The sequence below is a fragment of the Apteryx mantelli genome, chromosome 3, assembly GCF_036417845.1.
Source record: "Apteryx mantelli isolate bAptMan1 chromosome 3, bAptMan1.hap1, whole genome shotgun sequence".
NCBI classification, from domain to species: Eukaryota; Metazoa; Chordata; class Aves; order Apterygiformes; family Apterygidae; genus Apteryx; species Apteryx mantelli.
Genome location: NC_089980.1, coordinates 111,299,189 through 111,314,427, shown reverse-complemented (window position 1 = coordinate 111,314,427; position 15,239 = coordinate 111,299,189). Strand labels below are relative to the sequence as shown.

Sequence of the window (15,239 nt, the reverse complement as noted above, 5' to 3'; positions counted from 1 at the left end):
GATTTGGAGGATGCAAATTGGTTGTAAAGCCAGAGCAGCTGTAAAAGAAACTGAAAATGCAATGAAGGAAATTTTTTTTTTTTTTAATGATGAAGCATGTTTTGATTTGTTTCTGTTTAGATAATGGAGTCTCTTAGCTCTGGCAACATTCCTGAGGGTAAATCACCATCAGCACCAATAAACACCAATCAGCATGAAAGTGAAGATGACATTGAGTTCATTGGAGTAAGTAGAGCTTGGACTTGGGAACATATTGCCCATAGTGGTGAATACCCTCTCAGTAGTTGTATAAAATAGATATATTTTTTTCTATACAGTATTTATGATCTTGATTATATTTTAATGGAAAACATTGGTTTGGGTTTTGAAGAGGATTTAAATAGAAAATGTTTGTGACAGACAGCAAGTTCATTTTAAAGAGACTTTTGACAATGTCTTGGGAAGGGTAGAAAGTAATGTCACTTAGACCTACAGAGAGAGAGTAGACTTGAGTATTTCAGCAGAGGAGTGGAGGATGCAAAATGGTCAGTGAGGCATATGAGAAGTCTGTTAATCATTGTAGCTGTTTGGGGTTTTTTTTGGGGGGGGGAGTAATCATATTGCATGGCATTTTGCTCCATGAATAGTCCCGTTGAAATGAATGGAGTAGAGTGCTGCTCACTCTGCAAAACAACGTCAAAAACGCTATGTATTTACAGCTGGAGAAAGAGGAAGGAAATAATGGGGTAAAGACCTTAAACAGTGTACTCAGGCACAGTGTAATAGCTACAGTACAGCAGATATTCTAATGCTGACATGTGGCTTATATGAATATAACTTTAACGCATTTACATCTGTTAAATAGTCAAGAAAAGCAGAAATTTTTTTGCTGCCTGTGTTCTGACCTCAGTCCATCATCAGTGAAATGGTACTGTATGGGAGGGATATATGCAAGAATAGAAAGATGATTTCTCTTAAGGAACAAGTCATGCAAATAAGACCAGGTATTTATATGATACCAGAACTAATAATGGCTGGCTTCCTATGGATTTGTCTTATTCTTAATGGTGAATAGTGATTGACATTTGTGCAGTTTTTACACTGGCTTTCATGTAGATTTTTTTTGTATGGTGTCTGATAAAGTCTAAATTCAATGTACAGACTTTCCTTCTCCAGAGGTATTTAAGAGTTCAAGTATGAGAGACATATGCATATTTTTGCTAAAATTGTAAGTAGTTGATTATATCTGAGACTTCTCAGTCTTCTGGATGAATTTGATGAGAACTGACTAATGAGTTCAAAATTCATTGTATATGCAGACAAGTATTCCTGTGTTTTCATGTGTAGCATGATTGTATAAATTTCACTTTCTTAATACACCAGGCTAAGAATGAGGAAACTAATACAGCTTTGGATGTGCAATGATTGAAAGGCTGTGGGAGGAACCCACAGCACCAATTAAAAGAAAGGAGATTTATTAAAATCAACAGTTCTGCTACCTTTTTTTTTGCTTTGCCTATGTATAATCTGGATCCTTTGTGGTACCAGTGATGACTGCTGAGAGAGGTGGCTATATGTAGGAAGAAGGCTTCTTAGGCTCGTTTCTGCAGGGTTGGTCTCCTGGGGCAAGAATGTTACGGCTGTCATTGAATACATGGGGGAAAAGGTGTCTGAAATTGGCCATTACCTAATGTCAGCAATGCTCCCTCTTTTTGAGCTATCATTTATTTCTACTATCACACATCTCTGAAGTAAACTTGCATTTTGCAAAAGGATTTCTAAACTATTTGCCTAGCTTTAAATCAGCATTCCGGTACAGCGTGTGTATGACTAGAAACGCACAAGCTTTATACATGTTGTGTATGAATACTACCCAATCATTCAAATACTGTTTTCTGCACGTACCAAGAACCCAACACACCCAGACCACTAGTGATACTGGATAAATTGAGTTAGAGAAGCCCATTTGGATATCTCAACCTGTGATCATTTTCATTAAAAGCAAATAGTTGTAGGCCTTATGCTCTCTGTGTTTTTCTCTTTTCTTGAAAGGTTTTTGTTTTCTGTTCTGTTTCATTTTTGACTATTTTGTTCACTCTCCTTGGGAATCTGAATTCTTACCATTAGACTATGCTCCATCAAATGAGGGCTTTTCTTCAAAAGCAGTTTCTGCTGCTGCCAGAGTTTTCTTGCTTCTACAGTCAGATTTGCCCTCATTCAGGAAACTTCTGGTTGTTCTTCCACAATTTCCTACCCTTTAATTCTGCATTACAACGTATCTTGTCCACTTAAAATCATTAAATTCTAACTTTGCAGACCAGCAGAAAAAGATGGTTTAATCTACAATACATGCCATGATTATTAATGGCTTAATATCTTGTAATAGGATGTTCTGAACCTCATTCTTTTTCCTTAGGAAGTATAAGGCAAGAATAAAGAGATTGACAGATTTAATATGGTTTATAGCCTGTATGTAGACAGATTTTTATAGTTGCCACTGTATAGAAAGTGTCAAACTCTTCCTGAATTTTTTTAAATGGTGTTGATCTCTGCTCACGTTTCTTGCTGATGGATCTCTTTAATGATGAGACCTTCTCAAAGACATTCCCAAAAACTGGTACCCAGTTTGACTGCAGGTTGATGAAATCAAGTGGCCAAATTCCTTGTGTATGTTTTGAAACTCCCCTTCAATCCAGGAAAATCTGTTCAATGGCAAACCTTTAGAATGTTTTTTTTTTTTCCTTTTAAATCAACCAATATGAAACTGTGTTACAGAATATTTTTCTAATACTCTCATTTCCTCACACTTGTCTTCTCTTGCTATACTGTGTTTGAGATTGTCAATATCCTGTCCAGAGTGTCTGCTGCTTCTGTGAAGCATTGCACTCACCTTTTCTGTAGGAATAATAAAGGCTATTGTCTGAAAGACAAGGTTGAACAACTCATTTAGCATTGAATATTCAAGTCAAGCTAGATTCATGATATATAATATTTACCTTGAAGCAAGTATTTGTATAATCTATTGAAATCAAACTTTCTTTCTGTAAACATGTTAAGACTGTACTACTATATAACCACTACTTATTTCTGATGCTCCTTTAAGAAACATAAGTTGTCCCTGAGGAAGTTAGAGGCTTTTCTAGGCAGGGGTGGTTCTTATCTTTGTTACTGTATGTGGGGCCGCAAAATAATACACAGTTCTATCAAGCATTTAAATACAGTCGTCTGAAACAGTGTTGCTAGCCCCTGCCCCCTGACTCCTATCGTATGTTGTGTTATAATGGCTAACACTGTTAAGTAGTGTATTTGTGTTTATTTTCTGTGAATATATATGTTAAGTACATATAAAATTATGCATCCAAAATAAAGGATTGGAAAATTAAGCATATGTGTATTAAAAAATTACTTGTATTTTCTGATGCAATACTACATTTATGCCAAGTTTTCTTCACTATCAGTGATTTTATTTCAAAAGTCTAAATTCAAAGAAAAATATACTGCCACTGTTATGTTGTGTACTGCCATTAGGCATAGTGTTTAATAGTTGGGTGCTTTAGATATTGATGTTGGTTATTCCAGGTTTTATAGGCCCTGGCCTATTCAGTAATGAGCTCTAAATTGGATTCCAGGAGAAGCATACTCGCCATACTTGTAGCTCTTCCTTTTTAAACTTTTTTCTCAAGAATGAGCAGCAGCGTTTTACTGCATTTACTGACAAAGAAGACAGTGTCTGTCTGGTCTGGAAGAGTTGGAGTTGCCACTTACTTTCTTACAAATGGATGTTTTTAATACTTTTTAAGATCAAACCTGAGAAGGACCTTCTTGCCTGTTTTGTCACTGTTCTTTTTGTCCTGTATAGCAGCTTCTATCAACATGGGAGGGCTTACTTTATTAGTTTACAAATCAGTGTACAGTAAGAGTCATTTAATGAGTAGATAAGTTAAAATAGCCCATTTTCAAAGGCTTTTGCATGAAGTTGTTTTTACTACTGATAGAAGAAACAGGAATCTCTAATAGATATCCTGAGAGATATCTGTAATAAGATGTTTTATAGTGACTCCATATAGCCCATGTAGAATATTTACTTTGCTAGTAAATAGCCACAAAATGCTGGTAGTTAGCAGAGGAGCACTATGGCAAAATGGTATAGTATTGTATGTGACAGAAAATCACATGACACCTTATAGAAAAAAATTTGTAGCTTTCAAGGCTGGGGATGAAGAAAAACAAGTGCTGTTACACACTGTGTTTCATCATCCTGACATCAAGACTATATTGGTTTTGTTTGGGATTCAGAATTCAAAGAGAACCAATATGAATTTTTCTGCAGAGATTAAGAGGAAGGATATGGTATGACAGCATGAAACTATCTTGCCTAGAAAACTCGGAGGTGACCTGCTTATCTCCAGTTACTGCTTGAACTTGATTCTAAGCTGTTATTAGTCGCTATCAGAATGGTATAGAGACAGGAAAGATGCAAAAACTTATTTAATGTTTTATGGAGCTAAAAGATTAGAAATGCAGGACGTGAAAGATGCATAGAAAGGAGAGCAGGGACCACTAAGAACTGATGATATTAAAACAAAGAAAACTGATTTATTTAAAAAAAATGGAGTTCTACAAAGGTCATAAGGAACAAGAAGACTTTATATTTTTTCCTTTGTTTATTGGGTGTCCTCCAAAAGTCTTAAAAACGCTTGGCCCTCGGATGTACCAAAGTCAAGTGATTTGCTGAAACTTAGTAGTTATTTAAAGATTTTGTTTTGTTTCCTTTCCATGTGAATTGTTAAATACTTGAGTTTTTATATTAATGTATCTCTCTGGCTTTCAGTTGCATCACAGTATGTACTGAAGAAAATTTTGCAGGTATTAGGAAGAATCTGAAGCAGAATTTTTACCTTTGTTCCCAACTCAAGTCAGCCAAGGACTTAGATTTTTGTATTTACTAGATTAGAGAAATGAAAACTTTTTAAGTGCACATTGGTTTACAACTTCAATCAGTTACTAAACTGGCTTAAAATAGGAGGTCTGCTGGGTCAAAGATTTAGAGCATAAATAATTCAACATGGGTTAGATTTTTAGTTTAAGCTCTACTTGTTTGGCAATAGTGATTACATGTGTATACATATTTATGCTCACATAATTATTTTGTCAAAGATACGTTAACTCTGTAGTACTGTATATTGAAAGTATGTTTCGTGCTTTCTGTATGCTAGTATATGTATAATTATGCAAAAGTTTAAATGTGCTTTTTATGTAAACTGGGTTTATGGTCTGAATGCACATAAAGCTAAAAACCGAACAAACAAACACAACCTTACGTGAAATATCAGTGGATTAGGTGGCTGTTAGCTAGGTCTGATAAACACAGACAGATGAAAAAGGGGAAGGAAGTGAGACCAGAGTTTAGGACTTTTTGAAAAAACTTCTTGAAGTAATAGAGATGAGCTTCACAGAACTCCTTGAAAAGGAGTTTTTCCTTGAAGATGAATCTGAGGCTTCATCTTTACCAGCTGCTGACTAAATGAACTTGATTATTTTCACTGCTACAGTTGGTATTTTGCATAGCATGGTGACATTACAGTTTTGTTAATTCATTGCTAATGTTTTCAGCCAAAGCCATGAATAACAGCAGGACACCAGAGCTTCCTGGAGTCTCAAAAGATAGTTTTCTATCATTCAAACATGGAAGTTCTTCTAGTAACTAAAATACCTTCTATAGCTATTGGTTTATTGCTCTATGGAGTGGTTGTTGGTGAGAAGGCTGGCTTTCAAAGATTGTTTAGAAAAGTAATTGAGAATTAGAGATGCTTTTTAAGAATGAAAGACCTACTTATAGTATATGAAGACTGAGGTTCCATATTTGCTTAGTACCAAGTATTGATGACTGCCTGGATGCCAAATAGTGACTATGGTCAGCTAGAGTCCACAAATTTTCCAGATCTTCTTTGAGGGATTTACCGTGTTGTTTCTACTGTAATCTCAAGCTCTTATGTGCCAAGATACTTTCTAGCTGGTGGAGTTTATCTCCTGGGGAGATACAAAGAGCTGGATGAAGCTAAGTATTCCTCAGCTCCTTTATTCTCATGACACGGAAGTGGAATCCTCAGGCTTGGTATTCTCTGCACTATGTTACTGTGTTACTATTACTTTTTTTCCCCCCAACTGGTTAAGCTTTTTATTAATTTTCAGTTTGGGGCTGGTCATGTGCTGAGGTTAGCCAGCAGAACAAAAGTTAAATTCCTGCTGTTCAAAACTTTCCCTTCATGTAGTACCAGAGTATTAATTGGGAATGATTACTAGCAGTACCTGCTGTGCCTCTGGAAAAAGGATGTTTCGCCTGGCACCACTTCTCCAAGCAAGCTTGAAAATGTAGGAAGTCTGTCTGAAGCTATTGCTTGCATCAAATTTTTAGAAAGCCTCTGTGAACTTTTAAAGGGAAGAATAGACCTAGACTCAGTCTCTCTCCATCAGGATGACTTCTGTCCTGGGCCACTGCATTAAGAGGCTTTGAACTTCAGCTTTCAATCTGGTACCAATGTCTTCTGGGCAGAAAGGAGCACTGCTGTAGCAATGAGCCACAGCTGAAATCACTGTTTTTTTAGAAGACTTATTCTGACCTTTCTTCTGTGTAATGCCACTCTGCTATGATGGATCTAGAGCAGTAATGATGGCTTTCAATCAAGGTTACTCACACATTGGCTTAATGAATATACTGAATATAGGATTACACTATGTTTTCCCTGATTCTTAAACTTTCTCAAAGTATCTGTTGCAGCCCAGATGAATTTTTGATCTGACCCAGGGCAGTAGTTCTTACATTTTTAATTTCAATATTTTTTTTAAGGTTTCAGTCATTTTTCTAAAAGTTAAGGCACCAACCAATGAAAAACAAACTAGCCCAAAAGCTTAATTTGGGGCTTGCCTTATTCAGGAGTGTGCATGTAGACAGATGTCATTTGTTTTTCATATTTCACATATATAGTCATGCATCTTTTTTCCCTCTTGAAAAATAAGGATGTATTTTTTCTTTGAGAAGTCATTTTAAAAAGTTGTCATATTGCATTTGTGTTTAAACTGGAATGCTAACCAAACAAAAAAGGATGTAAAAATTTTTTAGTAAAAGGTACAGGATACAGAAGGAAAAAAGTTAGAATGTGTTCTGTGTATGCAAATGACATTACTTGTAATTAGTTGAACTTACTGTTTTGGTCACTAGAACTTCCTAGACTTGAATGCAAGTTTCCCTGCTTTTCAGTTCTCAGTTTCCTAACTTTTAATTATTTAGTTGCTGAACTGAACTGAGTTAGTCAAATAAACAGAAATAAGGAAAATCTGTGTGTATTTGAAGAAACTACAGCAATTATAATCAGACCTGAACATTTTGAAACCACTTATTGAACAGCTTGGACAGTCAGGAGGTCTGAGTTTGTCTTTAAACTGTCATCTGCTAACACCTGTTGTTTCTAATAAAGATTTGATTTCTTATAAACTCACAGAGGTTGTCAGTTTCTACAAAACCAAATCTATATTGGATTTTTTAGATTTCATTTAGAAAAGCAAATTCTCTATGTTTACTTAAATGTGAAAAGTTAGGCACTGCTTTGGTGTAATTGGCAACCTGCAGCTCAATCCATAGAAGCTTTTGTTATCTATCTCTAGCATCTGATCCCTCTTCCTCCCCAGTGAGACAGTGAAGACTGGTTAAGCCTGGCCGGGCTTAACCAGCTTTAGAGCCTTGAAAGGTGGAAGAATGGAAAGAATGAGATGTAGTAAACACAGCAGAGAGAATTGCATGCTGCTGCAGTTGCCTCTGCTACTTTTCATGAGGCAATAAATCATCTTAGCTTACCCTAGTCGATTTAGTTTTTGAGACATTCAGGACTGCCAAATATATGGCCCAGAGGCTGGGTACAGTACTGCACCTCTTCAAGAATTCAGTAAACTGCTGAATATCATAAGTCCTTCTTTTGCGTGGAAAACTTAACTTGCTAACAAAGCATATCTTTGGAGTATATAACAGTTCTGCCACATCTGCCAGCATCATTGCCAGACAAATGGCTAATTCTGCAGTTTAGTGAAAAACTTCGCACTTAATACAATCTACATAATGTTATGCAGACTTGAGCAAAAAAAACCAAAAAAACTAGAACCATATTTGTTCTTTTTTTTATTTGCTTTGATGTTAGACAATAGCTTTCAGAATCTAGCAGAGATGGGAAGCTTCTTACAGCATGTGGAGATTTTAGTTGACCTTGCCTCTTACTGTGTAGTTGCCACAAAAATGAGGCAAACATAGTTTTCAAGAAAGATGTGTACATTCCTAAGCAATGATCATGGATGTGAGTTACAGTAACTGGAAATATTTTTGCTTGGTGTATGTAGACCTGCTCATCCTATTTAATGTTCATTGTATGGCTTGTTTAGTTGACATGTGATAAGTAGTGGCATATGTGTTTTTTTGCATGATGTCAGACTGCATACATAGTGCTTCTTTTTTACCTTTAGAAATTGAAGAATCATGTTATAATGGGTCTGGGTGGAGTTCTAGATATTATTTTGTATGCCTTCTTTAAAAACTTAGGACCTATTTGCCTAGTTTAGGTTGTTGATTTTAATTTTTCTGACTTTAGAATCTCATTAAAGTTTAAAAATATAATTTCTTAGCCATTTGCTTTTTCATGGTTGTGCCAACATTTTTCCTTCTACTGATGGAGAGATTTGTAATAGAAATCTTAAAGTTGGTCTGAATGGGGAGTGAATGGGAATATATGGGTGTGGAAGCACATACAGAATTACAGAAGAGATATAAAGGAATGTAAGAATAGCAGGTGTTCATACTATCTAGATTAGAAGGTCATCAGGGTCACAGACTATCAACATGAAGTTTCTCAAGACTCCCAGATCAGGAAAACAAGGGACAGCCTTCATCCAGCCTAAAACCAAGGCTTGAACCATTATGATGATGGCAGGAAGACAAAAAGTAGGGTTAGAGCCCTAAGACACTTGAGAAGGAGGCAAAAGACAGTGAATAAATCTTTGTGACTTCCAGGGAAGGGACAGGATAGAGAGATGAAAAATCTTAAGTAGCCAAGAGCAGGACGTGGCTACCAAGCTAGGAAGAGTCGAGAGGATGTAATAAGTACCTGATAGCCAGGGTCCTTTGTCCTCTGTGTCACTACAAGGAGTCCTGACCAGTCCTGCCTGGATACACGTCTTGGTGACTGAATGCTGAACAGACTATTTAGGCGCATGTCGTGGTGCTTGTGAGTATGTGGGTATTAGCATGAGTGGGTGAAATGTGTTTTCTTTTAAAGTAAAATTGCCTTTCCCTCCTATTATGATTTTAATAAAAAGAGAACTTTATGACCTGCTTGTGGACTCTGCTTAGACATGAATGGACTTTAGGGCATACATGTGTATGAAGCTGTTTTCTGCTTTCTTAATGTCTGAAGTGCATAAGAGCCCAATTGCTTTTGAAGTTGGCATTTAATTTAAATTGTGTCTTAACAAGCCGAACACATTTAGCTTTGGTTAGTGAAATCCAAGACTATTCCTGCCTTGGTAGCAGTCTGACACCCTAGTACCATTGAAGAAAAGGCAAGTTGAGCACCTATAAATATGAATATATATTCTAAATTGTTTGAAAAGGTGAAGAATATACAGCTATTGAGCAGGCCAAGATTGTTCACTTTATTTTTGCTAGTTGATATTTGTGTGTTAAGTTGATATTTTAATTATTTGTGGATATTTATTTATTTGTGTGTTTTACTAACTCGTAGTTGTGCACTGGCCTGTTAGGTGGAAAAGTTGCACTGCAGGAATCTCATCAATAAACCCTCTTGAAATCTTGGTGAAATTCCCTTTCAGATGTTGTAATGCTACCATGTGTTGTAATGCATGTATCATTTTATCTTCAAGAAAAATAATTTAATGCTTTTTTGTGTGTGTGTGTTTTTAACACTTTCTCAGGAAGGGCCTTTAAGACCTGTACTTGAATGCATTGATCTTGTCAGTAGTGAAGATGAAGAACCTAACAGCAGTTCTTATGCTCATGTGAGTATGTTGTAATGTATCTTGGGACTTCTCATTTGAAAAAATAATTACCATCTCCTGTATGTTTACCATCAGGTACTCTTCCTGAAAAAATTTTTGGAGGTATTTTGAAGAAGTAATAAATAAGCCAACACTTAAAATTTTTGTTTTTATCTACTGTTGAGTGGAAGGCAAGGATGCTAACTCTTGTTCTTTTTTTTTCTCAGAGATTTTTTTTACCTTCTTGAAATGAACTTAAGGCTTTGATTTAGCTTTCATTGTTTTTCACAAGTACAGTGAAGAAAAGGAAAGGAAAATGTCATTTTAGAAGTGACTTTATAGGTCAGTGTGTTTGTTCTCTAGCCTGCAAATATATCTGGCCTGTTTCCAGATCTTTTTCTTCTGAAAGGACTTTTACGAGCAGTTTATGGGCTAGAGGAGCTCATTCTGATGAAACCTGGTCCTAACCCAACTTCATTTTTTTCTTAGCTTTCCTAAGAATTTGTAAGTCAGAAGCAGGCTGGTCATCACCAGAACAACTCATGTATCCCCCAAGCTGGTTGTGCCCACTCCAGGGGGCCTTCCTGAGGGGTTGTGACGGGGCATAGGCTGTTTGAATTGTTGTGGCAGCAGTGGCCCTCTCCTGACTTCTGTTTTCTAGTGTTGCAGGAGAAGACATGTGCAATAAGCCTGGTTTTAATGGAAAGACAGATCTTCTGTACATGCACAGGCTACTTTACTGTGACACTTACTAGAGCTGGTTGTGTTGCAGGAGCAAGCTACAGTGTCCGTCCCATGCCTCATGCTAGAATAAGCTAATGACCTGCCTCTGCAAATACTGGGCAACATTTCTTAGAGGATCTCTAAAGAACTGAGTTGGAGTGGGAATTATCAGTTCTCAGTTTTTCAGATGGGCTGTAGGTTGGCTTTGAAATCTTTTGGAATTTTTTACCTACTTATAAGTAGGTAAAAAACAAATTCTTCTAAGGTTCTTTTTTTTTTTTTTTTTAATCTGTTGGAGGCTTCTTGGAAACCCAACACAATCGTTGCTATCTCTTCTAGTATTTTGGCGAGGCTAACATTGTTGATCTTTAATTGCCTTGAATGTGTGAGGTGTTTTTTTTGTTTTTTTTTTTAAATGTAAGTTACAGGTGTTACTGAATTGAAACTGAAAATTAGCAAGGTAGCTCATGGAACATAAGACTGGAGTATATGGACTGAATTATGTTCTGATGCTTGGGCATCACTTTTGACTGTATTAGTACCTGTTAGTTGCCTAACAATTACCAAATAAGAGTTTAATTTTTCAATTATAGAGAAACATTAAACATAAAGATCACATTGACTATCAGAAGGAAAGGGTTGCATCAACCTTGGATCGTCTGGCACGCCATGTTGAAGTAGAGAAACAGCAAAAAGAAGAGAAAAACAAAGCTTTTAAGGTACAGGAGCTATTTTGTTTCAGTAGAAGTGCATAGTACCAGCCTTTGTAGTCACATGTGTGTTTGTTTTTACTATTAAGTAAATTAAAAATGTGGGTTTTGTATTTTTAATTCACATAAGTGAGCCAGACGTGGAACTAGCAATTAGAGATTTTTACTTCTAGAGCATTGGTTGAAATATAATAAAGACTGTGCCTATTCAGTGGCCTTTAATTAATGAATTTGCACTAGTCTCATTACATTTCCTAAAGAACAAATGCTAACCTCATGCAAACCAACAGCAAAAGTTGATTCACTTGTTTGCGTACATAGCAGAGGGACCTTAGGAAGAATGATTCTGGTGCTTAAAGAATCAAACAAAAAAATGACAGCGATCACAACCATGCAGCAAATTTTAAATTGTCTGCCTGCTTTTGTCTGAGACTGCATACTGGACTAGATTTTTGGAATGCTATTTGCCATGTTAAGTCTCTGTATCAGGTAATATTTTTATAATGGGATGGCAGCCATTTGAAAGGCATGGATTTGTTATTTGTGTAACAAACTGGGAGGTACAGTCAGTACACTCAAGGGCAGGACTGCTTGGGCAGCTTGAAGGAATGGGCTGACAAGAATCTCATGAAATTCAACAAGGACGAATGTGAAGTCCTGCACTTGGGACAGAATTGCTCCCTGCTTTGATACAGGCAGGGGGCTGACTGCCTGGGGAACAGCTTGCTGGGTCTTGTGGTAGACGTAAGGCTTGGTAAGAGCTGGCAGTGTGCCCTAGTGGCAAGTAAGGCCAACAGTATCGTGGGCTATACTAACATGAGCACAGTCAGTAGATCGAGGGAAGGGATTATTTGCCCTTGGCACTTGTTAGACCACATGTAGTGGAATACTAACACCCAGTTTGGGGCTCCTCAGTACAGCAAAGATACCAACAACCTGCAGCAAATTCAGTGAAGGTCACCAAAATGGTTGAGGGCTAGAGCACTTGCCCTGTGAGGAGAGGCTGAGGGAGCTGGGCTTGTGCAGCCTGGAGAAGGACAGTTCTGGGGGGACTTAATAGCAGCCTCCCAGTGTGGGTTGTGCAGCCTCCATCCTTGGAGGTTTTCTAGACCCAAATGGATAAAGTTCTGAGCAACATGGTCTGACCTCATAGCTGACCCTACTTTGAGCAGGAGGTTGAACTAGAGACCTCTTGAGATCCTGTCAAACCTGAATGACTCTGATTTTGTAAAATATTAATTTTTAAAGCTTTTAATTAATGAAATTGCTTTCCAGAAAACATGCCGATTTTCTAACCTAATTTGCTGAACACTGTTAATAGCCGTTACAATAGGCCACATAATTATAGTGTGGTTACAGGCTCTTGTAGTCTACTACAGACTATGCATGCAACTGTAAAATAACAGAGACAGAAAAAAACATAAAAGGTTGTCAGATACAGTGCAATGTAGCGTTGCAGTCAAGACACCTACGTTCCTCTCCTGTCTCTGCCACTTAGAATTTGGCAAATCTGTTAATGTCTCCGCATACAGCTTTCCAGCTGCAAAGTGGAGTCAGAGATAGCTATGTAGCTTTTCAAGTAACCTGAGAGTAAAGTATTAAAAACCCTTCTGTACATGATATTTTCCATCTGTGCAGCTCCTCACTCCTCAATAATAGGTAATGCAATTTGCAGAGTTAAACGAAACTGCCAGATTTTTTTGTCTTGGCAAAAGAAGGGGTTGGCTGTTTGGTTTCAGTAACCATATTTTGTATTACAGGTTTTTTGTGTTCTTTTTCTTCAAACTTTCTGGCTTCTCTCATGACAAGAGGAATACCAGGATGCTAAGTCTTTATTAATCTGCTGTCTCTACTGCATAACATCTTGCATGCCCCCTTCCTCTGCACAGCTAGAGGAGGTGCTAAGAGTAGCTCTTCAGATGCCTCAGACTGAGCTGTGCCTCGAGTCTGAGCTATGGACTTTCCCACTGCTCTGGGACTTTTAGGAGCACGGTGCCTCTTAACCCTGGCAGGGAGAGTTGGTTGAGATCATGGGGTTTTCCACCGAAAGAATATCTTGTAGCCTGCTTCAAAGGATTTTGCCAGACTCACCCTGACTTTGATTCTCCAAAAGACAGTTGTGTTTTCCCATTTTGAAAAACAAATAATTTGTTTTTCAGACCAAATGAGCTAGAGCAGAAGTTTCCTCTCCTTTGTTGTCCCTTCTCTTGAGGTATACCTGTGGCTAAATCTAGCCATTGAAAAGCAGAACATCTTACTGAGACTTATATTTCTTTCAAGATGCACGTACGAAAGAAGTCTTAAGAATTTTCTAGAATTGTCAAAATCAAGCAATTTTTCATTTTGCAGATATTTTTATCTGCCACAACAGAAACAAGGGGTTAAAACTATAGTCAATTTTTTATCAGAGGAAAAAAAAATATTCACCTGAAGCACTTTCTCCTCAGTTTTCAGGATATTTTAGAAATAGCTTTGAAGTTGCCTTTTTCTTAATCATGAGGTGTACTATAGAAGGGGAAATGCTGTTGCTGCCCAGTTCTGTCATTCGATTAATGCACTGTGTCAGGCGTCATTATAATGAGAATAGTTTTCAAGCTAGTGACCCGAGTTTAACTGGGGAGCTAAGTTTGTCTAGCTTTTGGAGACGAGGAAGTATGCGTGTCCAACCCTGGATCTGTCTTGTTCAAGAAGGCAACTGTATGTCCCTCACAGATGCACTGCTGTGGAGTTACAAGGAGGTATGGCATCCTTTTTCATGTTCACAGCAGACTGCAACATAGTATGGTAGTTGATCACTCTGCAAATAGCGGCGCATGATTTAGGGAGAGGAAGTCCATTTGGATTCCTGGGGCCATGTAGCGGTTTATTCCTTCAAATGTACCAATATGTTTTAAGTGAAATGGTCCCCATGCCAGGCTTTGTTGCTTTGCTCCCAGTCTTCAAGAGAAGTATTCTGTGCTTACTACCAGAAAACGCCAGTCCAAACCAAAAATAAAAAAGCCATCTTTTGAGGTAGGTTGCCTTGGGTCATATTGGATATGTAGCTTTTTTCTAGAGCTCCTTGTGAGAACCTAAAAGCAAGGACAGCAGTTTTTCTAATAATGAAGAGCAGTTTTGCTTTGGGAGGAGCATGTGCCTTTAAAAGGTGCCATAAGAGCTGAGGGTATGCAGTACAGCAATGTAATCTGTAGCCGTTCAAGCCCTTAATATAATATTTTAAATTGAACTGGAGGGGTTTTTATGTCAGGGTGACTTTAACTGAAGTTCATGGTAAGACAAGTTGTGGTCTTAATACTAATAATCAGTTGCTAGACAGGTGTAGTTGTCTACAGAATTGAAAGAGTTCTTCTAATGGGTGCGCTAGAAGAGCAAAGTTTGTTCTTCCTCTGAGCAGGAACAGAGCTGAACTCATCTCTAAAGTGCACAGCATGGTTGCTGAATGGAGAGATGCTGTTAACAGAAAAATGTATAGGAAATTCTATCACTAGGATGAATTATCCAGTCTAGGAGTATGTATTCTAAATTATTTTTAAATATGTTGCTTGGTCTAGCTGAGTGTCCATGGGTCTAGGTTTTACTAATTCAGTTGAGAAAGTGTCACACCAGAGGAAATTGCAGTTTAGTTTATACTGGTAGAATTAAGCCGACACTCCTATGAAGCATTCTTGCTGTGTAAGAAATATCTATATTGTACATATTTAAAGGTGCCATAGGCTGCTGCAAAGCACTGCATGTTCTCAGGGGTTTTTTTGCAGTATACTGGGGAATCTTTATTATTATCTGAAGAATACT

The 15,239-nt window shown here is 37.4% G+C and overlaps 1 protein-coding gene across 7 annotated transcripts in view; it reads left to right on the top strand.

The window, feature by feature from the left end:
- The window catches only part of ZNF451 (zinc finger protein 451), a 45,997-nt gene that overhangs the window by 915 nt on the left and 29,843 nt on the right, over positions 1 to 15,239 (top strand). For all 7 annotated transcript variants that reach the window (XR_010883817.1, XR_010883818.1, XR_010883819.1 and 4 more), the window contains exons 3-5: positions 121 to 225; positions 9,952 to 10,035; positions 11,331 to 11,456. Coding sequence is in view for 4 of the 7 variants with exons in the window: in XM_067294160.1 (XP_067150261.1) it covers positions 124 to 225; positions 9,952 to 10,035; positions 11,331 to 11,456 (312 nt within the window). In the remaining 3 variants the exon portion in view is untranslated. The remainder of the gene's footprint in view (positions 1 to 120; positions 226 to 9,951; positions 10,036 to 11,330; positions 11,457 to 15,239) is intronic.